General features: G+C 51.2%; 2 protein-coding genes and 1 long non-coding RNA gene across 8 annotated transcripts in view; 1 reads left to right on the forward strand and 2 right to left on the reverse strand.

Moving 5' to 3' along the window:
- The window catches only part of Mpl (MPL proto-oncogene, thrombopoietin receptor), a 22,253-nt gene extending 21,114 nt beyond the window's left edge, over window positions 1-1,139 (reverse strand). The window contains exon 1 of the mRNA XM_063288117.1: window positions 1,001-1,139. The gene's annotated coding sequence lies outside the window, so the exon portion shown is untranslated. The remainder of the gene's footprint in view (window positions 1-1,000) is intronic.
- LOC102554074 (uncharacterized) overlaps window positions 1-5,435 on the forward strand; it is a 14,027-nt gene extending 8,592 nt beyond the window's left edge. For 2 of the 5 annotated variants that reach the window (XR_001838046.3, XR_005504961.2), the window contains exons 2-4: window positions 1,048-1,189; window positions 1,321-2,229; window positions 3,463-5,435. This is a non-coding gene — a long non-coding RNA (uncharacterized LOC102554074). The remainder of the gene's footprint in view (window positions 1-1,047; window positions 1,190-1,320; window positions 2,230-3,462) is intronic. The other 3 variants (XR_592706.4, XR_005504960.2, XR_001838047.3) reach the window with 3 other exon arrangements.
- Tie1 (tyrosine kinase with immunoglobulin-like and EGF-like domains 1) lies at window positions 5,007-24,646 on the reverse strand. Of its 2 annotated transcripts, none has more exons than XM_006238720.4 (23): window positions 24,473-24,646; window positions 21,215-21,532; window positions 21,024-21,134; window positions 19,230-19,385; window positions 18,942-19,073; window positions 18,676-18,816; window positions 18,352-18,480; window positions 17,285-17,430; window positions 16,898-17,042; window positions 15,036-15,194; window positions 14,731-14,868; window positions 14,240-14,530; window positions 13,539-13,823; window positions 13,057-13,247; window positions 10,283-10,493; window positions 10,031-10,141; window positions 9,641-9,831; window positions 8,412-8,525; window positions 8,233-8,303; window positions 6,760-6,800; window positions 6,584-6,680; window positions 6,357-6,456; window positions 5,007-5,433 (listed from the first exon to the last, which is right to left on the reverse strand). In XM_006238720.4, exons 1-23 carry the CDS (start codon window positions 24,528-24,530, stop codon window positions 5,362-5,364), a joined length of 3,408 nt encoding a protein of 1,135 aa, XP_006238782.1. In that variant the 5' UTR covers window positions 24,531-24,646; the 3' UTR covers window positions 5,007-5,361. The 2 variants fall into 2 exon arrangements, with proteins under 2 accessions (XP_006238782.1, NP_445997.1); NM_053545.1 differs by having other exon boundaries at window positions 13,533-13,823; window positions 24,473-24,580.

Here is a 24,646-nt window from a genome sequence, read left to right on the forward strand (position 1 = left end):
TCTCTTCTGTATACACGTAGTAGGGATGTCGAATTATAGGAAGACCTAATGTGTGCAAAGTGCCAGGAAAAGTATTTGGCACCGAAATATCATATCATCCTTATCTGTTTTTTTTTTTCTTTTTAAAAAGATTTATCTATTTTATGTATGTGAGAACACTGTCGCTCTCTTCAGACACACAAGAAGAGGGCGTCGAATCCCATTGCAGATGGTTGTGAGCCACCATGTGGTTGCGGGAATTGAACTCAGGACCTGTGGAAGAGCAGTCAGTGCTGTTATCCACTGAGCCATCTCCCTGCTTTTATTCTTTTAGTGGTAGACATTGAGCCAGTCATAGAGATAGAATCTTGCAGGAGATAGAAGCTTGCAGGAGTCCTAGACTCTTCCCTCTGCTCCCACTCCCATGACCAGTGCCTTCCCATCCTCCGCCATAGCTACTGCTTCTGGCTTATCCCCGCCACACTGTCATGTCACCTGCACACTTGGAGTAGGCTTGTGTTATCTTGCCTTCAGTCTTTAACTTCTTTGTAATTTGTGTGTATGTGTGTGAGTGTGTGTGTGTGTGTGCGTGTAGAGGTCAGAGGATAACTTTCAGAGAGTCCTTTCTCTCCACCGTGTGAGACCCCAGAATTGATCCCAGGTTTCCAGTCTTCGGTGGCAAGTGCCTTTACCCGTTAAGTCACCTTATTGGTCCTCTCTACCTTCTTTTTGAGACAGACTCTCTAACTGGATGGACCTAGTGCTCACCAACAAGAGTAGCCTGGTTGACCATCAAGCCCCAGGGACCATCCTGTCTCAGCGTCACCAGCATTTGACTTATGGGTGTACACCATCACACCTGGGCTTTTATGTGGGTACCGAGTATTGAACTCAGATCCTCACAGTTGTGCAGCAATCCCCCTGGGCTCTTAACTCTGTACCCTGCCTGCCTTTGTATAGGTACCATGTTTGGGTTTTGTTACTTTGTGGTAAGTTTAGAAATCTGAAAGAGTGAACCTACCAATTTTGATCCTCCATATTGTTTTGGTCATTCTGGATGTCTTGCAGTTCCATACGGGTTATAGGCTACGTTTGTTCATTTCTATGAAGAAAGCAAGTGAGCTCCAGACAGAGGCGTGCAAGTCTATAGATCACATGTGAAGTCTCATGAGACACCAATATCACCTGCCTTCCAGGTTGTTAATCAGAGGTATCTAAAAAAAAAAAAAATGATGCTGGGGATCCTGGGAAGAACCCCCACCCCTGCTCCTTTGGCGAGTTCCTCACCACTGATTAAACCCCATGACCTGTTATAAGTCTATGGTTTTTATATCTTCCTAGGACATCGATCACTTCATCCGACAGGCAACGCTTCACTTTCACCCAGTCCCTGCATAATCCCTGTTCCACAGTGCAGCCAGAGTGATGCTTCCAACACAAAAATGCCAGCTTTGGACCCGTGGGCAGCTCAGTGGGCTACAGCACTTCCTGCACATCCCAAGACACCCAACTTTCATCCCAGAACCCAAGTGAAGTGGAAAGAGAGAACAAGCCCCACAGACGGTCCTCTGACCTCCACACACTCGCTGTGGCGCACTTGCCCACACAGGTATCAGGCGCGCACACACAGTAATGATAAAAAATGGATGAAATACAAATCTGATCCAGACACACTTACTGACAGCCCCTAAAGAGTGTTCTTTTTTAATCTTATGTGCACGTGTGTGTAAGCCATGTGTGTGTCGGTACTTAACGGGGTCCAGGAGAGGTATTGAATCCCTGGAATGGGAATTCTAAGTAGCTAGGAGCTGCTGTGATGGCGATGGGAATGTGAATTTAGGTCCTCTGAGCCATCTCTCCAGCCCTCTTTTTTTCTTTTCTCTTTTCATTTTGTTTTCAGTAGCTGCTCTTGAGGACGTGACCCATGTCCTTAAGGCTATCACTAAAGCTCGGGCTGGCCTAGCCTCTGTCACGATGTTCATGGAATAATGTTTTCTTTGTTCTGGCCTTATGACGCTATGTTCTGATCCTGAACACATCACCAGACACTGGTGCTAAGATCTCTTTCTCCAGGGAACTCCTGCTTCCTCTCTGTGCCCAAATTAATACATTATTCTTGCTTCAAATGCTTTCCTGGTTCCGTCTCTTGTTCTACATTCCCCAGGTCGCTCTTACAGTATGGACTACCCACCTCTGGATTTTACTGTATGTTACACATCTGCCACCTGTCAAGGACATCCTCATCTACAGGTAACTTTAAAATTATTTAATTTTATTTATTCTTCTTACATACATTAAATTTCCAGTCCCTCCCGACACCTGCTCTCGTCCCCGGATCCAGTCCTGCTCCATTTCCCTTCCAGAAAAATAAAAAATAAAAAAAAGCATGCCTCCCGGGGATATCAATTGATCACAGCATGATGAGTTGCAGTAAGACCAGGCACAAACCCTTATATCAAAGCTGGATGAAGCAATGGGGTAGGAGGAAAAGGGTCCTAAGCACAGGCATAAGAGTCAGAGACAGCCCCCATTCCCACTGCACTGAGCTATACAATCATAAGATATATGCAGAGCTCCTAGCTCAGGTTTATACGGGATCTGTTTGTCCCTTTGGCATCTGTAAGCCCTGCTTAGTTGATTCTGTGGGCCTTGTTCTTTGTAGTGTCCCTTACCCTCTGGCTCCTACAATCCTTCCTCCTCCTCTTCTGTGGGATTCCTAGCCTTCGACTAGTGTTTAGCCGTGGGTCTCTGCGTCTGTTCCCATCAGCTGCTGTATGATGCCTCTCTGGTGCATGATTGGGTGAGGCACTGAGCTATGAGTATAGCAGAATACCATCAGGAGTCATTTCACTGACCTCCCCTCCCCCTACCAGTCATGTTTGGTTCTATTCTGAGTCTCTGAGATGTCCTGTCTCTGGCTCCTGGTCATCCAGGCAGTGTCAGGCATGGACCTCAAGTTGGACAAGTCATTGGTTGGCCACTCCTATAAGTCCTGTGCCACCATTATCCCAGCACATCTTGCAGACAGGACAGATTGTAGGTTGAAGGTTTTGTGGCTGAGTTGATGTCCCAGTCCCACTGCTTGGAGCCTTGCCCGGCTATAGAAGATGGCCAGTTCAGGCTCCGTACCCCACTACTAGGACACTTTGCTAGGGTCATCCTCATAGGTTCCGGTGGGTCTGGGTTGCCTCACTTAAAGCTCAAGTCCAAGTGGATCAAAGACCTCAACATTAAATCAGTACACCGAACCTAACAGAAGAGGAAGTGGGGGAGAGCCTACAACATATTAGCCCAGGAGACAACTTCCTGACAGAACACCTCTAGCACGGGCATTAAGAACAACAATCAGTAAATGGGAGCTCATGAAACTGAAACGCTTCTGCAAGGCAAAGGGCACTGTCATCTGGACAAAACAGCAGCTTACAGAATAGGAAAAGATCTTCACATCTGACAGAGGACTAATTATGTTTAATTTTATTTTAGGCAGGGTTTCATGAAGTCCAGGCTGACCTCTGACCAGGATGACCTTGAACTTCTGACTCTCTTGCCTCTATTCCCCCCCAGTACTCGGAGTGCAGACCTATAATATTATGCCCAGTTTCTACGGTGCTGGGAATCGGACCCAGGGCTTTGTGCATTCTAGGCTAATACTCTGTTCACTGAACTACATTCCCAGCCCTAGACAACTTTATTTAAAAAAAGATATATTCTATTTTTTAAGGTGTGTGTATGTGTATGTGGGGGTGGGTGAGTGTCATGTGAGTACAAATTCCTGTGGAGGCCAGCCTTCAGAGGGTCTCGGATCTTCTGGAACTAGATCTAGTTATAAGCACTGGTTGTGGGCACCGAGACACAAACTCAGAGCCTTTGGGAAAGCAGGACATGCACTTGATCACCGACCCATCTCTCCAGCCCTAGGACGGCCTTTTTCAATGCCTGCCCCTGGACCACATCCCTGCAGTGAGTGTCACGCTGAAGGTTCATCTCCACAGGTCCCATCTACCCCACATCAGCCTCCCGTTCACTCCAGTGAATTTCTTCTTCTTGAATCACTTCAGGTTCCACACGTTCAGCTCTGTTCACTACAGATCTTTGCATTGTTGTAGAGTCCGCCATCGTCAGATAGCACTTAGCTACTACGTACAGGGCCCAGGCTTTCGGAAGACCTGATTTGACACCAGCAACGACGAGGTATGTATAATCAACCCCATTTCTCAGAGGAGAAAAACAGGCTCAGAGAGGTTAAATGGTGTGAGGAAGGCCACACAGGCAATATGTGGCACACAAGCACCTGAGCTCCAGTCTGTCAGTCTAGGATCTGTGGTGTTAACTACACGGTCACAGTGGGTTGTTCATCTGATTCATTGGGGAGAAAAAGATTACACCTGTTTCCTAAGACCCTGTAGAGACAGCTGAGAACTCCCATGAGCAATCAAAGGGAAAGCAAGTCAGACAGACCACACACCACGGGAGTGTGGGTGGGGATGAGGAAGGGACTCCCTTTCAGCTAGGAGAGGAACACCTCCCCCAGTACCACTCCAAAGGAATTTACCTCATCTGGCTGAGGTTGGAGGGCCTCTGCCTCTCTCCTTTTAGACCAATTAGCTGGTTGTAAGCTGGTGACCTGCCAGAGAAGGGCTGCCTAGAAGTCAAAAGTGAGAGGAACACAAGTCCTCCAAATCCAGCCACCATCTCTCTGGGGCAGAATGTCACTTGGAGCTAAACTGTGCTTCAGCCAATCCTGGCATAGACCGTGTTGGGGCAGAGCAAAGACTCTGAGGCTGGGGTGACTCCCCATAGATGCAGGGAGACATCCTGGTGAGGAGGTTGGGAAGCAGGTAGGGGACCAAAGAGAAACTGTACCGTGATTGGGATGGAGGTGGGGACTGGTAGCATGTGTGGTGTATGTGGCCAAAGGGTCCTCCAGAACACCTAGTGCCCTGACGTAAGGGCAGGGCTTAGGCAGTGCCCTGGGACAGTGCTTCCTTTCCTCAGAAGTTGTCTGTAAATGTAGATGTACTCACATGGCTGTTCCAAGCATTTATTTTTTGAGTACGAGCAGAGAGTAGGGTAGCTAAACGGGGTGTTAGTAACATGCATGCTGCTTTTGGTAGAGGATCAGAAGTGGGGTTTGGGTTTGGGCAGCATCAGAGTGGGGAACACATTTGTAGAAGGAAGAATATGAAGGGGTAGCTATAGGAGCAGCTGCCAAAAATGGGGATCCCCGTTTCCCTCCACCCCATGTTTCCTGGATCCTTTCCTTTCTCCTTTAAATTAAAAGACTTTCTTGAGACAGCTTGGGTCAGAGGTTGGAAGGGTTCAGAGTCACAGGTGGAAGCAGTTTGCTCCGGCCAGCAGAGCCAGGTTCTGGTGGGGGGCAGCCTAGGCCTCCTCAGCTGTGGCATCGATGCCTGCATAGGTAAAGTTCTCAAACAGTGACATGTTCACGTAGGCCTGTGGGAGGAGCAAGATTTAGTGGAGCAGAAGCAGGCAGATCTCTGTGAGTTCAAGGCCACCCTGGTTGACAAAACAAGCTCTGGCCAAATCTACATAGTAAGGCACTGTCAAAAAATCACTTCATGATTACCCAGCTCTCTGTATATGATTATTTGTTCTTCCCTCTCCTTCCCTCCCCTCCCCTTCCCTTCCTTTCCCTTCCTTCCCTTTCCTTCTTCTCTGCTCCCCATCACTTCCTTCTCATCCCTGTTTTTTTTTTGGGGGGGGTGAGGGGGGAGGGTGTTTGAGACAAGGTTTCTCTGTGTAGCCCTGGCTGTCCTGGAGCTCCATCCGTAGACCAGGCTGGCTTTGAACTCAGAGGTGGACCTGCCTCTGCCTTCGGAGTGCTGGGATCAAAGCTGTGCACCTCCACCGCCAAGCCAAGAAAACCATTTTCATGTTTCTGCATTTTGCTATATTTCTTCTTTCATTTCTGTCTGGTAATCTATCTAGTCACATGGTTCTTTGACTCAGATCCTGTGTTTGTTCATATGATTACTACATCACTAAGATGTATTCAGCTCTTCCTGTGTCACTCAGCCACTCAGCCACTCCTCCTTTTGGGTGACCATTCAGGCATTTCCTCTGGCATCAGACAGGAGAGAATGGGTTGATAGCTTGGAAGAAGGCAGACAAGGAGTCTGGAATTTAGGTGAGGGATTTGCTGTTGACAGTAACATCTCTGGAAGACTATGTGTGGTCCTAGTGTCTAAACCCAGCATGGGCTGCATTTTAAGTCCAACCCAGTTGTGGTGACAGTCCCAGCTGAGGGAGTTTGGGTAACAGTGTGGGAGGCACAGTGACCTCATATGTGGCATCTATGAGATGGTACCTCCTGTGAGCTTGGAGGATGCCCATCCCCCTCTCATCCAACCTCTTACCTTCCTGGCTTCCAGCATGCGGCCCAACTGTAGTGCAATCTGGGCAAAAGGGGGGCGCTCATAGGGACGGTCCCGCCAGCACTGCCGCATCAGCTCGTACCTGGGGGCGAGATGGGACTGCTGTAAGGTGAGGGACTGACTGGGGGTGGAGGTCAGGTCACCTGTTCAAAGCAGAGGCCACTCATCTCAGAGTTGAGTTCCCAGAGCTCCAAGGGAAGTGAACTCACACTTCATCATCACAGTTTCGAGGCTGCTCCATGCGATAGCCTTGAGGCAGTTTCTCGTAGAGCTCAGCACAGGTCATGCCACAGTAGGGCGTGCCTCCTGCAGTGGGTACAAGGTTCCCTCAGCCCAGGGCCCCACGGTAAGAGGGAATGCCCTGGGAAACTGGGTGTGGGCTTACCAAGGCTCACTATCTCCCAGAGGAGGACCCCAAATGACCAGCTGAAAGGAGAAGGATGCACTTGGTTACATCGTAGGAGATACGGTTCAATCTCTACCTAACCAATGATGTAGTCACTCCCCAGACCCTCACGAGTCTCTGCTAGCATCTAGTGTTTGTCAGCTACTGTTCCTATTCTACTGAACCTGTCTTATAGGTCTTGGTCCCCAGACTCAACTAATTAAAGTAACATTTGTGTTATTTCTTTTGTGTATTTCTATTGTGTATTTCTTTCTCCCCCTCTACTCTCTCTCTCTCTCTCTCTCTCTCTCTCTCTCTCTCTCTCTCTCTCTCTCTGTGTGTGTGTGTGTAGTTCATAAGTGGACACTGGACTTCTTTATTTAGTTTTTGGACACTTAGCTTTCTCACTGAACCTGAAACTTGCTGTTTCTGATAGACTGGCTAGTAAGACCCAGGGATCCCCCTGTCTTTGCCTCCCTAGAACTGGGACTCCAAGTTTGTGCTGCATACCTTTCCCTTCCCCCGTCCCTCTCCTCCACTCCCTTCCCTTCCCCTCCCCTCCCCTCCCTCCCCACCCCTCCTTCTTTCCTCTCTCCCCCCTTCATGTGGGTGCTGGGGATCTGACCTTGAGCCATCATGCTTGCAAAGTCCATCTTCCCAGTCCTCACAACTAACATTTAAAGAATTTCTTTTTAATATTTTTGGATTTAGTTTGGGGAATGAGGTTTTTGTCTGTGGGCAGGAATATGGACACCTCTGGTGCACACAGATTTCAGAAAAGGGTGTTCTATCCCCTGGAATTGGAGTTATAGACAGTCGTGAGCCACCACGTGGGTCCTGGGACTCGAACTCAGTTCCTCTGGGAAAGTATCCATTACTCTTAACTACAGAACCATCTCTAGCCCCGTACTGAGAATATTTTTAACTGACATTTTTATTGAGCCTTGCCTTGGTCTGAGCACTGGTTACCTTACTCACAACAGCTCTAAGATTTGAACTTTACCAACTTACGGTTTTACAGGTGGAAACACTGAGGTCTGAAAGGTTAGCTTTTGTGCAAAGGTCACACAGCTAAGAACAAGATCCAAATCCTGGCTTTAAAGCTCTCTTGTTCTGTGCATCTTGTATGGGAAGAGGCTCTGTGCAGGTGCATGTCAGACCTAAGGCCAGGACAGGGAGTTCTGGTGTGGAGGGGGATTCTAGGAAGTCTTGGGGCAGAAACAGGAAGTAGGTGGTGGTCAGAGAGCAGTCAATGAGAACAGGTCAGTCCAAGGGCTCAGGGCCAGGAACGGCAGCTCAGGAGATGGACATACCTGGAGATAAGGGGAAGTGTGCTAAGATGGTCATGGTCTCTCTCTCTCTCTCTCTCTCTCTCTCTCTCTCTGTGTGTGTGTGTGTGTGTGTGTGTGTGTGTGTGTGTGTGTGTGCCTGAGTGTCCTGGGGACCAAGTGCTCTGTCCCCTGCCCCACTCACACGTCACTCTTGGTAGTGTAGACGCTGTAGTTGAGGGACTCAATGGCCATCCAACGCACAGGAAGACGGCCCTGTGAAGGAAAGGGTCTAAGGGCGGGGTGGAAGAAAGGGCTTTTTGAGGGGCTTGAGGGGCAGGTTTGGGTATGGGCCCTAAGTGGGGAAGCCTGAATGAGACTTGCCATCGTCTTCTTCACATATACTTCCTCCCCCCGAGAAAGGCCAAAGTCTGCAATCTTGGAGGCCAGGTTCTCTCCGACCAGAACATTTCGGGCAGCCAGGTCCCTGTGAATGAACTGCAGGCAATGTGAGAAGACAGGGAGGAGAGGGATGAGGGGTGGGTCCTGGAGCATAGGGCCAGTAGCAGCCCCTGCATCTTCCCACCCACATATGCCTCAGCTGTGGGTCAGCTGACTAGGGTCCCAGAAAAGTCACTGCTGGCCCTCACCCAATCGTTCTCCTGACTTGGAACACAAGTTCAGGTAGTATTGACCTTTCTGGGACTGGGAAAATCAATTTGCTGCCAGCTTCTCCTTCCATATTCTCTCTCTCTCTCTCTCTCTCTCTCTCTCTCTCTCTCTCTCTCTCATTTTCTTCTTCCTCTTCTTCCACTCCCTCCGCTCATCTTCTGAAATAGAGCTCACTACTAGACTTAGCTAGTCTGGTACTTACTAAGCAGCCCAGGTTGGCCTTGAACTCTTGACCCGTTCACCTCTATCTCCCAAGAGCTGGGATCACAGGGCACAGCCCCATATGACCTTTCTACTTTCAGTGCCCTCTGTCCCATTTCCCCACTATATTGTCCCCTCTCCCTTATTGATGAAAGTCTGTAAGTGACCTCCACGTTCTCTCTCCTTCCAAGGACTCGAACTCTGCTGTCTGTAAAATGCCACAGTGTCCCTCTGGCAGTCATTCTCTCCCTTATCATGCTTGGACTCCACTGCACCCTCTTCAGTGGGTCTCCTTGTCTTCCCTGCTGGATGCTGCAGTCACTGCCACAGTGGCAGCCCCCACGCTGGCTCCAGCCTAGACCTGTCTTTTGAGTGCCAGTTTGGTACCCACAACTTGTGCACCTCCACCCAGGATGTCCTTCAAAGATTTCAAATCCATCACCTCCTCCCCATCTGCCTCCTGTCCTCTTCTCCCTCCTTGTATCGTTTACAGTCACCAGGGCCAGAGCCTACGGTTGTGTCCTTCCTCTCACTGCTTGTACCTCCCATACCTCCCCGCTCCCTACGGGTACATGCGTGCACACATGTGCGCACATGCATACACGCATACACGCACACACACACACGCACACACACACATGCACACACACGTGCACACACACGCACACACGTGCACACACACAGGCTCACACACACACACACACGCACACGCACATGCACGCATACGCGCACACACACACCTGCTTCTCACTAAGGTACTGCATCCCGTTGGCTGCATCACTGGCAAAGCGCAGCAGCTGCCGGGAGCTGAGTGTGGAGGCTGTTCCATGCTCTCGAGCAAAAGCTGGATCAGTCTCCAGGACCCTGCTCTTTCTCAGGAAATCTAGCAGGTTTCCATACGGGGCATATTCGATCGCAATATACAAGTAGCCTGGGAAGTAAGGAGACACAAAGTGATAGTTTATACACAGGCCGTGTGCTGTTATGAGTAGTTCCCAATGGTAAGAGACAGGCCGCAGTGTGCAGGAGAATCCTGTGACGAGTGGGGAAGGCAGGGATCTCCCCAAGGTGCCTATGTGACACGGGTGAGAGCTGACGTAAGAGGAACGGCAAATGAACTCAGGACTCACCTCGGTTCTCACAGGCCCCCAAGAGGTTGATAATATTGGGGTGGTGTCCTAGTTTGCACAGAACTTCTAGTTCCCCTGCAAAGTCTCGGTGGTCATTTTCAGACGCATACTCTGTGTAAAGAAATCAGTGTCGATTTTTGCCAGGGATCACCCTGGGAGGGGTCAGTTGCTGGGGGAGCTAGGTAGGGCCTGGTGTGGGCGGGGCAAAGAGAGAGCACGAAGCTGGGATCTGGAGTCACGACCAAGGAGGACCTTTCAGCATCTTGATGGCTGCGTTCATCTTGAGTCCGTCCTTCTTGATCATGGCCCGGATCACTTGGCCGAAGTTCCCCTCCCCGATGAGGTCCTCAAAGGTGATGTCCTCCCACTCCAGCACAGGGTAACTCAAAGGCTCAGGCTGTGGCTTTGGCCGTCGGGTCAATGTCAAGGTCCCTGAGCTGAACTGCAGGATGGTCTCTTCACCCTTCATGGGATGGGAGGAATAGGCAGTCAGTCCACACAAGAGATATGGGGACAAACAGAGGAGCAAGGAGATAATAGAGAGAGGGACCAGAGGTTAGACAGATGGACAGAGCCAGACAGGGGGCATCCCGGTGGTTAGCCTGGGCCACACCAACAGAGACAGGCATTGCACAGAATCACAGGTGACAGTCACAGGAATGTTTCAGGTAATAGGGGGCTAAGAAAACAGACGCAGAGGGAATCGTCCTGGGGGTGCTGGTGGGTGGGGTTTGCTGCAAGGTAGAACACGAGTTCGTGGGTAAGTTGCCAAACCACGGAGAGACCAATGGACTAAAAAAAAAATTCTAATATTTAAGCAGAGAATTGAAATGAGGTGTGATGGGGAAAGTAGGCTTCCCGTCTTTGTGCAAACTCCACAGCTAAGCTTTATTGATTCATTTACTTAGGCCACAGCGGGTGAATTTCTTGAGTGTTCATTACATGCTAAGCCCTGAGCTGCTGGGAGCAGGTAGAGAGATTTTCTTCTTCACAGTAGCAGAGGCAGGGATGCTCCCTGTTCCTCCAGGATTCAAGGACCATAACAAAGAGGACTGTCCAGCTCTCTCTACTGAGCAGGGGCATCCTGGGCAGGGCCGATGGAAGGAAAAGGCAGCAGCTGAGCGGAGTAAGGGGTTGCAATTTGAGGACCCAGAGCAAGGTCCAGACGGACCATGCAGTGGACTCCCCAGGTGAGCCGATGACTAGCATGACATGTAAGTGTTGGGGACACAGATCACATGGGTTCACTCTGAGCATGTGCAGCTGAGGCATACAACAGAATACACATGTATGTTCTGTGGCTGCATCACATGCAGTAGCATCTATTCAAATACACATACACAAGAGAGCTGAAGGTGTGCCAGCATGGGGACACATGCATACACACATGGGAGGTACTTCTTTCTGCCCCACTACACGGCACGCGCATGAGCATGAATAGCTGTGTGCAGGAACATCTAAATTGATATTGGTAATGAACAGATGCTCGTTTCCTCCCTGCCTCGGTTCAGCATCTGGCTGTGTTACCCTCTCCCCGCCCCCCATGGTGGTGATGGCTTTCTGTGCGCACTGACCTCAGAGGCGAGATCAACAGAGTTCAGACAAAGAAGCCAGTTGAATCTCTGGACTCTGGATGGGATATTTAAAGACACAGCAGATGCCAGCCTTGATCAGTGAACTTTCAAAACAAGAGAGTTAGTGCAAGAGAGAGAGGGGGAGAAGAAGAGGGAGAGGGAGAAGGAGAGGGAGAGGGAGAGGGAAAGGAGAGGGAGAGAGAGAAGGAAAGGGAAAGGAGAGGGAGAGGAAGAGGGAGAGGGAGAGGAAGAGGGAGAGGGAGAAGAAGAGGGAGAGGGAGAAGAAGAGGGAGAGGGAGAAGAAGAGGGAGAGGGAAAGGAGAGGGAGAGGGAAAGGGAGAGGGAGAGGGAGAGGGAGAGGGAGAGGGAGAGGGAGAGGGAGAGGGAGAGGGAGAGAAGTGTTGTTTCTTTCCTTCTTTTCTTTCTGACATTTTGGGTGGTGCTCCAAATGTCTCTTAAGTGTCTTTAAATAGCAAGAGCCAAGCAGAATGGACCAAGGCCAGAGTCCTGATTCTAAGTGACAAGAGAAGGAAGTTAGGAGAAGACAGGAATCATGGGATAGGTGAACACGACAAGATAGGGCGAGTCTGGGTTTCTGAAGAGGTGTCAGCACCACTTCCCCATCCCATGTCTGTACAGGCCTGAGGGCCAGAGGCATGGCCTATAAGGGACTAAAAACCCAGAAAAGTTTGTAGAGTGAACTTCTCTCCAGTGGGAACGCAGGTGAGGCTGCAGGCCTTGTATACTTTAGAAGTCAAAGGTAATTATGTGAACAGTGTGGCCACACACTGCTGCCCTTTGAGGGGAGCAGCTAAGCCCAGGTGAACAGTTTCCCAGAGAGGCCCTGGAGTATAGTCTGGGGCTGGGCATGGTGGCGCACACTTTTAACCCCAGAACTCAGGAGGCAGAGGCAGGCCATCTCTGTGAGCTCATAACCAGCCTGGTCTATATAGAGAGACCCTGTCTCAAAAAAGAAAGAACAAAAGATCGGAGGCTGGGATGAGAGTCACAGCCAGTAAGATTCAGAACACAGATAAAGGCTGGCTTCCACATAAGGGAGGGCCAGTGATGACACAGGCCAGCATGGGCCCTAGTAGTGCTCCAGGATATCACCACATGATCCAAGCTGACCCCCAGGGGATGGGTAAGTGTAGAAGATAATTCCAAATGGTGTTCTCCAAGCCTTGAATGAGACCTGGTGAACTATGGAAGAGCTGACTTCTTTTTAACTGAGAATCTTAATTATCCAACCATTAATATGGATGGGCTCAAGAGCTGAGCTCAGTTAAAAAAGGAAAGAAAGTTCTATTTTGTATCCTAAAGGCTCACTTAGATGCACCTTAAAATTTTTGGCATGGACATGTGCATGCATACGTGTATGTACTCGCATGTATGTGGGTCCAACACACACAACAGACGGGACCGTGTACCCAGTGGGTATGGGACACTGACCGATCCTGACTGGTAGGTGAAGGTATGTCTCCGATGTAGGCAGCTTCTTCGGATACACACCAGGGCTAAAAGGGCAGCCAGGATGGTGAGGCAGGTGGCAGAGACGGAGCCTACCACAGCCAGGACCAGCTGCTGATCCAGACCGTCTTCAGCCACCCGGCTCTCTTGGACTGGGCTCGCACTCTGCAGCCCTAGACACAGGAAGGGACAGATTGTGGTGATGGCGCGGGTCAGGGAACCCAGAGGCCACCGTGGGATCCCACAGAGGGAGAGTTTGGACATCCTGGTCCACGCTATGGGGCGGTCTCGAGGATGACTCGAGTTCAGCAGGGGAATGGATTCAAGGTGGGAAAGTCAGGCTTGTATGTCTCTAGAAGTCTTGTGATGCCTTAGTTCCAGGTTTGGGGGTGAAGTGGAGGGACCCATGCAGAGCACAGTCCCGGGGGACCTAGGGATCACAGACCCCATGCTCTCACCATTACCCAGCGTGGTCTCTTCCACTGTGTTGCTCCAGTCGCCGAGACCCTGCACACTGGCCCGCACACGGAAGAGGTAGCGTGTGCTGGCATTGAGACCACGGACGGTGGTGCTCGTCTCCTCGGGTTTGTCTACATCCATCCACTGAGGGTCTCCTGAGCCCCCGGCCACCTGAATCTCCACAATGTACTTGGATATAGGTCCAGGCGGAGCCTCAGGATGCTGCCACATCAGACGGATCTCAGAGTCTGAGAGGGCCTGGGCACGGAGGTGGCGGGGAGCTGGAGGCCCTGGGGAGATGGGAAGGGGAAGGAAGGGATAGAATGAACTGTGAGGTCAGTCACAGTCACTCTAGCATGTAGTTTGCTTCGTGGATCCCAGCATGGGAGCCTTGTGCTACCTTCTCTCTCTTTCCCACTGGCTGGACTCATCTTCATCCCCACATGACCTTCACCTCCAAGCTGCCTCTTCCCTTGGTCACCTTGCCTCCCTAGGCCTCTTAGTAGCTTATGCTCCCCAACCCCCCATAGCCCTGTTCTTCACAAGAGTCGTAATCTCCTCATGTGCCCCTGATCCACATGCTCTAAGTGATGTGTGTCCTCTGGTATCTCCTATCTTTCCCATTCATCCTGGGTTCTCTCCACATCTACCCAGTCTCTTGCCACCTCCCCTTATCCCTAACCCATCATTCCCACAGTGGACCTACCGCTGAGGGGCAGGTGCACATGCGCAGAGGGTGAGGCAGGGCCCAGGAGGGTGCAGTGATACAGCCGCACATCCAGTTGGTAGTGCGTGCCAGGCGTGAGTCCAGTCAGGAGGGCAGTGCGGGCCTGGGGGGATGAGATGTTCTCCCGCCTCTCCTGTCCCCGGGCCCCATCCCACAGACGCAGCAGGAAACCATCCCCAGACAGTGGCACCGAGGGTAGAGACCAGCTCACCCGTAGCCTGTCAGGACCCTCCACGTTCCAGCTCTCTACCCACGGCTGCAGCAAAGGCTCTGCGGCCAGAGGTCAGAAGGAGTCAGAACCACTCAATGGGTGCTTGGGACTAAGTGGACCATTAATTCCCACTGGGCAAGGCTAGGACAAACTCCACTGGGAAAGGCAGGGGTCTTTGGAGGTGGACCAAGTCGTATTCTGAGTGGGCAATGGCAGGAAACCCTGAGGGAACAGGAAAGGATATATCTTGGCTCCTCACCAGGACAGTCCGTAGTCATGAGAGTCGAAGGACCCCAGGCTCCTTCTCCTCCTTCCCCTGGCCGGCTCAGCTGCACCCGAACGTTGTATCCTGTCCTTGGCTTCAGGTTCATTAATGTCACATTCTCACTGGGATCCACTGGGGGTGAGGTGTGCCATACACATGCTTGGTCCCAAGCATGTCCTAAAGCCACCACTCCCCCTTCGTCCCCTCTTCTTTTGGTGCCATTCCCTCCCTTATTTCTGTTCCCACCCCATTCCTCACTATTACACAATGCTTCATCCCCTAACTCTGTCCCCACTCACCCACAATGGCAGACCAGGTAATCATGCTGTCCTGGGGCCGGTAGTGCAGGCGGACAGAGGAGATGGGTCCATCCCCACCGAAGGAGACCAGTGGGGAGACCACAAGCTGGCGGCTCTGCTTGGCCAGGAGCCGAGGTGCAGTCAGAGGCACTGGGGGTACTGCCAAAAAACTGGAGTCAGTAAGGGGCCATGGAGAGGGGAGCACTCTGGGCTTAGACAGTGAGCACCTCCGGATCTCAGTGTGGAGATTATCTAGTGTGGTAGGAGGAGACCAAGTTCATCAGACAACTGGGATGGCCCAGGGAAGGAAGTTCTGGTCTCTGGGTAGCTTGGCCATGAGGAGTTAGGTATCTCAAAAGATGCTAGGTGAGGGGCTGGGGATTTAGCTCAGTGGTAGAGCGCTTACCTAGGAAGCGCAAGGCCCTGGGTTCGGTCCCCAGCTCCGAAAAAAAGAAAAAAAAAAAAAAAAAGATGCTAGGTGAGAATGGTGTGGCCAGACAGAGGTTGGGAGACATCTCTCTGCCCTTGCAGCATTCAGTAGAGGGAAGCTGGAACGCAAGGCTGCCTCCACAGCCACCGTCCCTATTTCAGCCTCTTTTCTATTATTGGTATTAATGCCGAAATAGGTTCCTTGGCTTCCTCTGAAAAGAAGACCAGGCCGACTTTCTGGGAAAGCATGAGAGAAAGAAAGAAGGGAAGGAAGGAGGAAGGGGTGAGGAGTGTGGAAGATGCAGGGTGTCGAGGTGAAGGCATGTAAGGTGACAACCGTTTGACAGGGGCAGGTACAGATCTGAGGGAGATGAGGTCCAATTTGGATCCTAAGGAGTCCCCCCAGTGTCTGTGGCTCTTACAGGGAGCCAGAGTCTGGGAGAAGTGGCTGGTACACAACGGGCGTCAATTTCCACACTGGGATCAGGCCTTCCAGATGATGCCCTGCCTCATGAAGGTTCACCATGCAGGACTGGCATCAGGGGAGGGATCCTGACTACAGAACACATGTGGTGTTGCCAGGGAAGGGTTGGCACCTTGGCACTAGATGTCATTTTACATAAGAAGTGTCAGCCATTGTGATAACTACGTAAACGCATCATCTAGTCTTCCTACCAGCCTGGCCCTGTGGGTGCTAATCTTCTCCTTTTACACAGTGAGAATTTGAAGTCCCATTACTTGCTTAAGGCAACAGAACTCGTAGAGAGCACTTGGAATCCAAGTTGAGTGGAGGGCTGGGTCCAAAGCTCTGATAAAAGAATGAGCAGACAGAGGTAGATGGGATAGTGGGCTAGAGATGGCAAGGGATTGGGAAGAAGAAGACAGCAAAGAAAAAGAGGAGAGGGAGGGAGAGATACAAACACGACAACATGGGGAACACTTGGGTTACTGGGGTGCCCAGACTCATAGTGGTGAAGTGAAAGACACCTTGTGGGTGGAGAGGTGCTCGGTGCTCTGCTCTGAGCACTTGACAGCTCTCTCGTTCACTCAACAGTCTCCTGTGTATGTGTCCCTTTTGAGGAGCCAAACGGGTTTACCTGTCTGCTGTTCCTGGGGGTCCATGTGAGGTGAATCAGATAAAGCAGTAGCATCTCAGAGGTGGAGTTACAGGGACACTGGGTGCAGTGGTAAGAGGTGAACATGCAGGAGGCAAGGAGAGGCTGGAGGATGTCTCTAGTTTCTAAACCATAGGCTGTCTTTCCCGGGTAGGACCAAGCTGTGTTCCAGCGTTGGCACTGACTGGCCATTGGCCTTCTTCTTAGCCTGGGGCTAGCTAAGCTCTGCCTTTCCTGCTAGGATGCCCACCTGAGCAGCATTAGGTAGTGCCTACTCTGAATACCATTTATCCCCCCAAACCTTAGAACAGCACTAACCTTTGACATTGACCTTGAAGCGCCGGCTATCTTGGCCACCAGACGTCGATACACGGCATTCCCAGAACCCGCTGTCCCCAAGAGTCAAACGGGGCACCTCGAACTCAGCTGTGGTCCTATCTGGCTCCACAATGGCTTTGGTAGACTGAGACAAGGAGGCAGGGACAGAGAGTGTATACTACGTGAGACGGGTATAAGTAAGTATTGACTACTGCTGGAACACAGACCCCATGGCATCATGTCACCAGCTAGCCTGCCCTATTTAAGTCATGGCCAGGGCAGTGGGCAGAGCCTATAAAAAGTTCCTTGGGTTAGGGACCCAAGAAATGAACGGTCAAGCTGATGAGACGGGGGAGCAGACAGAGGGTTGGGGTGACCAGGGCTGACCAGGAGCATGGTGCCGTCTGGCTTGCGGAGTTCCATGCTGCCCCGTACTGGGAAGGGATTCCCGGCAGCTGCACAGTTGATCCGGGGCATTGTCCCTAAGTTGAACTCCAGCTCTGTGGCCACATTGAGGATCTGGGGGATCCGGTCTAGAGAGAGAAAGAGAGGGAAGCCATCTTGAACAATCCTGGGGCAGCCATGTGACCACCCAAAATGCCCCCGTCCTATGTTCTGCATCTCAGTGAAGGTCCTACTGTCTGTCCTGCCACTTAAAACTCAAATCAACAAGGTCCTGCCACATGGGTCCTTCAGGTCCTGATGCCCCACATCCAGTCAGGTCTAGGGTTCACCTCCTCCATCTCTCCCATCACATCTCCTGGGATGTTCTAAGACTCAGAGTCAGACCCTCACCACTCTGCCAGCCCTCTCTCTCTCTCTCTCTCTCTCTCTCTCTCTCTCTCTCTCTGTGTGTGTGTGTGTGTGTGTGTGTGTGTGTGTCGCTGTCTGTCTCACAATGTAGCCTAGGCTGACCTGAAACTCACTTTGTCGCACAGGCTGGCCTTGAACTCCAGACAAGCCTTTGCATCAGCCTCCTGAGTGCTAAGATTGAAGGTATAAGGCATGTTCACTTACTGCCCCTGGCTTTTGTACTCTACTCATGGTTCTTCCTCAGATACAAGTCTGACCAGCACACACTCTTGAGCAATTTCTATTCAGCTCCTCACATTTAAGCAGCAACCCTTGGCCCATATTCAAAGGCCCAGTCACGTGACTTCTGCTGACCTCTCCCCGAAACCCCTACATTTTTGTCCCGGTTTACAAGCAGGGTCTCAACTCCCTGCACTTTCTCTACATTCTTCCCCAGTCATCTCTCTTGCGTCTTCCACATTAAATTTCAGATCTTGACTCCTCCCAGAAGGAGGTCACCCTAGAGTGCCTTCACACTGTGGGCACCTGAATGGTGAAAACAATCTACCACATTTGAACTCCCCGAGGGAGGGACTTGGGCAGAGATGTGTTTGATGAAGGATCGCCTCGCCTGTCTTGAGGGGGGTCTCAGCAGCATATACCTGACTTTTCACAGTGGACTCCATGCCACCCGGAGGGGCAGACGCAGCCGCTGAACCGATCACAAGTACCACCATTTTGACACTGACACTGGAGGCGACAATCTGCCCCAAAATGACCAGGTGCACATGCTAGGAATAGAAGTGATACGGTTACAGAGGGCAGGCAGGCTCAGCAGAGTTCAGATGGGACACAAGCTCTCCAGTAGACTGGTGTAGTGGTGGTGGTGGGCACTGGTCAGGGGTTTGGAGGGTTTGGTCTTCAAGTCAGGGACAGAGTGAAGGGTCTGGTACACTTATACCCACAGGAGGTGGCTTAGTCCATACCTTCCTGGCACTGGCTTCCCCTCCAGCCAGATCCACAAGAACAGCCATAGGGATCTGGGAGGCAGAAGGTGAGACCCCGACAGCCTGCTGTGCCTGGGCACTGTTCCTGGCAGCTCTGTCCAAAACGACCTTCTCTGCAGGCTGAAAAACGGTGTGCAGTATACAGACTCTGTGTGTCTCACATGCTAAGTGTCATCTCCAGCGTTTTACATTCTTCTCCCGACCAGACACCCTTTCCTGCCTAGGTCCTAGTTTTTCCCACTTACCCTGCTCACAGCGGGTGCCAGTGAATCCAGGGGGGCACACACATTCGCCATCGTGGTCATGACAGACACCTCCATGCAGGCAGCCTGGGCAATCCTTGACACATCCCGGCCCCCAGCGTCCAGCCTCACAGCCTGGAGGAAAGTGTTTTCTGTAGCTGACCTTCACCCACCTGCTCGCAGCTGCTGAGGACTAGGGCAGCTCCTGGGGCCCCCGTGGATCCTGAGACCCAAAGGAAGTACATACGAGGTTCACAGCCTCCCACATCACCTCTGCCTTCTGCCCCTTACCTCGCACGATGAGCCGAAAGAAGGCACTGCCCAAGGGGCTGGCCTCTAGGTAGGTGGCGCTGTAGATGCCACTCGATGGTGGCTGTACATTTTGGAGCTGCAGTTGAAACCGCCCATCATGGGCCTCATGCCAGTCTAGGGTATGGAAGTAGGATCCTGGGGAACACAATCAAGGGCCCTCAGAGTCACAGGGAGTCTGGCGTTACCTCCCTCTGCCATGGTCCCACCAGTGTGCCCCGCCCACAGCGATCAGACCTGGGAACACCACAGTATCCAAGCTAGGAAGCAGGAGAACGCCCTCTACGTGCTCTCTGAGCCTCCCAACACACCAAGTCCTTCCTCTCCCTCATCTCCATTTCATAAGCCAGCCCTCTTCTTGTGCCTTTCACAGGAGCTCCCTGTTTCCACACTGGCCCTGTCTGCCTACCCTCTGCTGGACAGCCGGGGGGCAGCTTTTACAATAGACTCTTCGTACCCCACTACTGTTCAATGCTCTCATGGCTCCCCTTGGCTCCAGGATGGCAGCCAGTCCCCTGGCAGTTGTTCTCACCACCCTGGTCCCTGCTGAGGCCTCCAGCCCCATACCCCACCACACCCTGCCTGACCCCTGACATTCTGGAATTCCAAAATGCTTGTTTACCCTCTAGAAACGTCTGTCAGACCCTCCTGCTTTTGTTCTTGTCAGCCCCGCCTCCTAGTGTGCTGTTTCTTTCTAGGTCTAGCTCTTTTGCCCCTCAGGGCTTTCCCAGCCTCTTCATCTAGAATCCATACTGCTAGTCAAGTGTTCAACCCTGTTCCTTCCTGTCTTTGATAAGAACTCCAGACAAACTGCAGAGACTCAGGTCTCCCTCCCTGATTCTGCTTCTGCAGCTCCCTTTGGTTCAACGCTTTCTGCCCAAGGAAAAAGATCTTCTCCCTGAGGAGCTGAGTATCCAAGAGTCGACCAGATTGTGGGGATGAGGCAGCCATTTTGGGATGTTCTTAAGACAAAAAAAAAAAAAAAAAAAAAAAGAGTCCTTCCAAGGAGTGGATAAGGACAGGGTGGTGGGCAGGCCCAGAGCTGAGACCCACAAATCTCTGTGGATTTCAGCATATGTCTGCCTTGGGATCAAGGATCTGAGTAAGTCTTTGAGAGAGGTTAGACTTCCCTTGGCCTGTGCTGGGCACATGTTACCAGCTTTCTTCTTTCCTTTGGGGACTACTGCTCCCCTTAGGCAGGCCATGTGACAGCACCTGCTAACTCCCAGGGGAGGGTCAAAGATGAGGCTTTAACATAGCACTTAAGAGGTAGCTGGCGAGTTGGGGATTTAGATCAGTGGTAGAGCACTTGCCTAGGAAGCACAAGGCCCTGGGTTCAGTCCCCAGCTCCGAAAAAAAGAACCAAAAAAAAAATTTGGGGGGGCTGGAGAGATGGCTCAGTGGTTAAGAGCACCGACTGCTCTTCCCGAGGTCCTGAGTTCAAATCCCAGCAACCACATGGTGGCTCACAACCATTTGTAATGAGATCTGATGCCCTTGTCTGGTGTGTCTAAAGGCAGCTACAGTGTACTCATATATAATAAATAAATAAATAAAATATAAAAAAAAAAAGAGGTAGCTGGCCACAGGTTCCTGGTCCTCTTAGTACAGTAGGTGGGTGGCTCAGGGCTAGAAATGAGATGGAAGGTCCTGGAGGTTGGCCAGAAGCATCCAGAAGGTGGACCAGGGTGATGGGCTAAGTATATGGTTGACCAGGGATGGAGGTCCTGGGGTGTCAACACCATGGGTCTACCCGTCCAACCAAATGCCCCTCACCATTGTTCTTCCAAATCACATCAGTCTGCTTTTCCTTGTGCACTCGTGCAGAAAGCACAGCGGTATCACCTTTGTTCACCGTGTGTGTGACCTTGTCTGGAAACAGGTGTGCTGTGGGTGAAAGGTAAGGTCAGTGAGCTACAAAACAGCCCTCTCTCTGGCGGGTCCCTCTCCTGGTAGGCCAGACTCACCCCCCGGGCTGTTGTGCACATAGAGGACTCGAGTGCGCCTCGTGCCAGCTCCACCCACGCAGGAGAAGACGCCTACTAAATCCGAGGGCTTGGAGAAGCCCCGCAGCGTGACCTGGTGTGAACCGTTGCGAGTGAGGTGCAGGGGCTGCCCGGGTGGGAAGGTGCGCACTATGCGATCATCCTTTTCCAGCAGCAGGGGCGGGCCCCAGACGTCGGAGCTCCTCCCTGCTCCCGCCTCACCAGACACACAGGTCAGGAAGAAACGCTGGGGTTCGGTGATACGCAGATTGGCCAGCAGTGTTAAATCCACGGATGCACCTGGGACCAGACAACAGTGACTCTGGGGTGGAATCCTGCCAACTCAGCAGCCCCAGGAGCGCGCGACTCCACCATCGACTTGTGTTAATGTTTCACTGTGCCCTCCGAAGAAGACTTCGCTTTTTCAAAGATTTCCGCCCATTCCCTTCCCTTCCCTTCCACACGTGCTTGCCCTTTACCCTCAAGCCTCTTCCGTCCTAAAACATAAGCAAAAGCACATGCCCTTCTCTGGGCATGACAGGGAATGAGCTATGCCTCTGTCACCATCGGGTCACTGCCCTGTCTCCTCTCTGAACCGTTTCCAAGGCTATCCCTGAGCCACTCATCTCTTCTCCACCACGGAGGTGCAGTTTAGAAGAGTCACCAAGACTGGAGTCTCATGAGGACACACTCCTCGTTGCTTAACTAATTGAGGACCATTTGGTTGGCTGGGATTGAAGATAGGGGCAGGAATGAAGTCACGAGCCCCACCTAGCCAGGGAGACACAGTCACACGTGGGTCTAGATCCTGCCTTCAGAAGCTGGAGGGCCAGACACAGAATCCCTCCCAGGTCAGGAGTTGGAGAAGAGGGAGGAATGCCAACCCAGCCTGGGGGAAGGGAGGAGACGATGCAGATAGGAGATTCATCAGAAAAAACAAAAACACAAAGGACTCTGGAGTTATTCAGGTGAGGAGGAGCAGAAGGAGAAAGTTCAGGGGTAGGGAGAGGCCATCCTACTGTCAACAATGAGAAATATTATAGTGTGGGGAGGGGAGCTGCCCAGGGCTAAAGCACCTGGAGTATAAAATATGTACCCTGAAGTGGGCAAGATCGAGGGGAAGAGGGTGACTAGCCTGCCTCAGATCTGTGATTCCAGACCTTCCAAGGCCCCTCCTCACTGTCCCTTCCCGGCCTGTTAGCTGTCAGGTAATCAATTCATTTAAATACCATTTAAATTACATTTGACAGTCTATCAGAAGTCAAAGAAAATGGCATCTCCCGGCCGTCTCGCAGGCACCAAATGCCCTTTCTCTACGGCACCCTCATGGCCCCCAGTGAAGTTGACATCCTTTGAGTAATAGTTATTCTCAGGCTTCCTTGAGCACGTTCAACTGCTCCCTCGGTTTTAACTGTCACCCCTGAGTCAGTAGCCCTGGTGCGGCCTTTCAGCTCCAAATGCATTTGCATCAGTGTTTCCGAAACCCTCACCTCTCCCAGGTTTTCTGAGTCAGAGGACAACGCCCATTACCTGAGACACTAACTTCAGAGTCACCTTCTGTTCCTGCTGTCATAATAATTAATGTTTATTGGATGTCAATTATGCACCGGGCCCTTTAGTGATGCTCTCTTCCTTTCAGGGCCTGACGTCCTTGGAGGTGTGTGTTATTATCTCCATTTTACAACCAGGGAACAAAAGCTCAGGACTTGCCCAAGGTCACACAGTTAGAAACTAGCTGAGCCAGGTTGGCCTAGCCCGAACTCCTCTTCTCTAAGCTCCCAATCTGGAACATATTTCTACAGTTTTTTTCTCGTGGGAGTCCATACCTCCCAAGCTTACACTTACTGCTCTGGTGGCTGCCTACTTCTCTTAAGGAAATCCCTCCTGACTTTTCTGGGCCCATGGCAGAGTAAGCTGGCTCTCTTGTCAGTGCTCCTCAAGAACTCTTGATGTCTGTTTCTGTCTGGCCCTCATCCCTGGCCTGTGCTCCCCACTAGACTGTAAACCACTCAGAGGCACTTCTCTAATCAGCAGACTGAAAGAAACTGCCACCAGCTTTTAGAAACTTCTCCAAGACCTCTGTATACTCAGCTCCATTTAGACAGCAAACGTGTCAATCTGAGAGGCTAGCATCGTTTAATTGTCACTGGATGGGTTTGGGTGTTTCCATATTCTCAGCCAATGGCCATTGGTGCTAAATAAATAATAATAATATATTATATTATATTAGTATATTATATGATATTAATTATAATATAATATTATATTATATTATATTATAATTTATTATTATTATTATTATTATTATTTTGGGACAGGGTCTCTCTATGTAGTTCTGGCTATTCTGGAACCCACTATGTAGACCAGGCTGAAATTAAAGCCATCATGCCTGTCAGTCCAATAAATTATTGCATAAGCCCAACACAGTTACTCCTGAGGTCCAAGTTGATGATTGACCTCTACAACCCCCCCCACACACACACACACTGACCTCTGCTCCCAGCACCTGCCTCAGTTTTCCCTACCCCATCTCATTTTTGGTAGATCAAAATGATGGTGATGATGATGGTGGTGGTGGTGGTGATGGTGATGATGATGGTGGTGGTGGTGGTGGTGATGGTGATGATGGTGGTGGTGGTGGTGGTGATGGTGATGATGGTGGTGGTGGTGATGGTGATGGTGGTGATGGTGGTGGTGATGATGGTGGTGGTGGTGATGGTGGTGGTGATGATGGTGGTGGTGGAGGTGGTGATGGTGGTGGTGGTGGTGATGGTGGTGGTTCCTGCTTTTCCCTCCAATGTTTAAGTTGTGTTAAAACACATCTACCCTAGAATTTCCCAGCAGAACCGTTTGTAAACAGTCAATTCAGTGTCAATAAATACCTTCAGAACATCGTGCAAACATCACCACCCATTTCCACAGCTCTTGTTTTTGTTTTTGACATAGGGTCTCACTATGTCTCCATATGGCTAACATGGAGCTCTCTATGTAGTCCAGGCTGGCCTTCCAAGTGCCGGGATTAAAGGAATGCACCACCACACCCAACTTCATAACTCCTTTCATCTTGTCAAACTGAAATGCTGCACCCATTAAACAATAACTCCACTCCCCTCCCCCAACCCATGGCAGCCACCATAGTGTGAGGTCCATTGCTATGCGATGCTAAGGTTTCTTGAGGGTGGGGAGCTCAGATTAAGGCCTTAAAATCAGGAGTCAGGGAGGCGCTCGGGGAAGACTTACCAACATGAGAGGCCAGAAAAAGAATGGGGAGCAGGAAAGGGGATCCCCACCAGACCATACTCCGGAGGCTGACCTGGGCCAGCCGAGGCCGGCTGGGCCCGGGGTCAGTTGCTGCGGGTCTGAGGGTTCAGCCTGTTCGGCTCAGTGCACCTCGGTGCTGGGGAGGAAGAGGAA

Source organism: Rattus norvegicus, chromosome 5, assembly GCF_036323735.1.
Source record: "Rattus norvegicus strain BN/NHsdMcwi chromosome 5, GRCr8, whole genome shotgun sequence".
NCBI classification, from domain to species: Eukaryota; Metazoa; Chordata; class Mammalia; order Rodentia; family Muridae; genus Rattus; species Rattus norvegicus.

Coding starts and splice junctions, on each gene's coding strand:
- Tie1 (NM_053545.1), bottom strand. CDS start 24,530: ATGGTCTGGTGGGGATCCCCTTTCCTGCTCCCCATTCTTTTTCTGGCC. Junction 8,526..9,640: donor AGTACCTTAGTGAGAAGCAG/GTGTGTGTGTGC, acceptor CATTGCCTGCAG/TTCATTCACAGGGACCTGGC. Junction 6,681..6,759: donor CTGGGAGATAGTGAGCCTTG/GTAAGCCCACAC, acceptor TACCCACTGCAG/GAGGCACGCCCTACTGTGGC.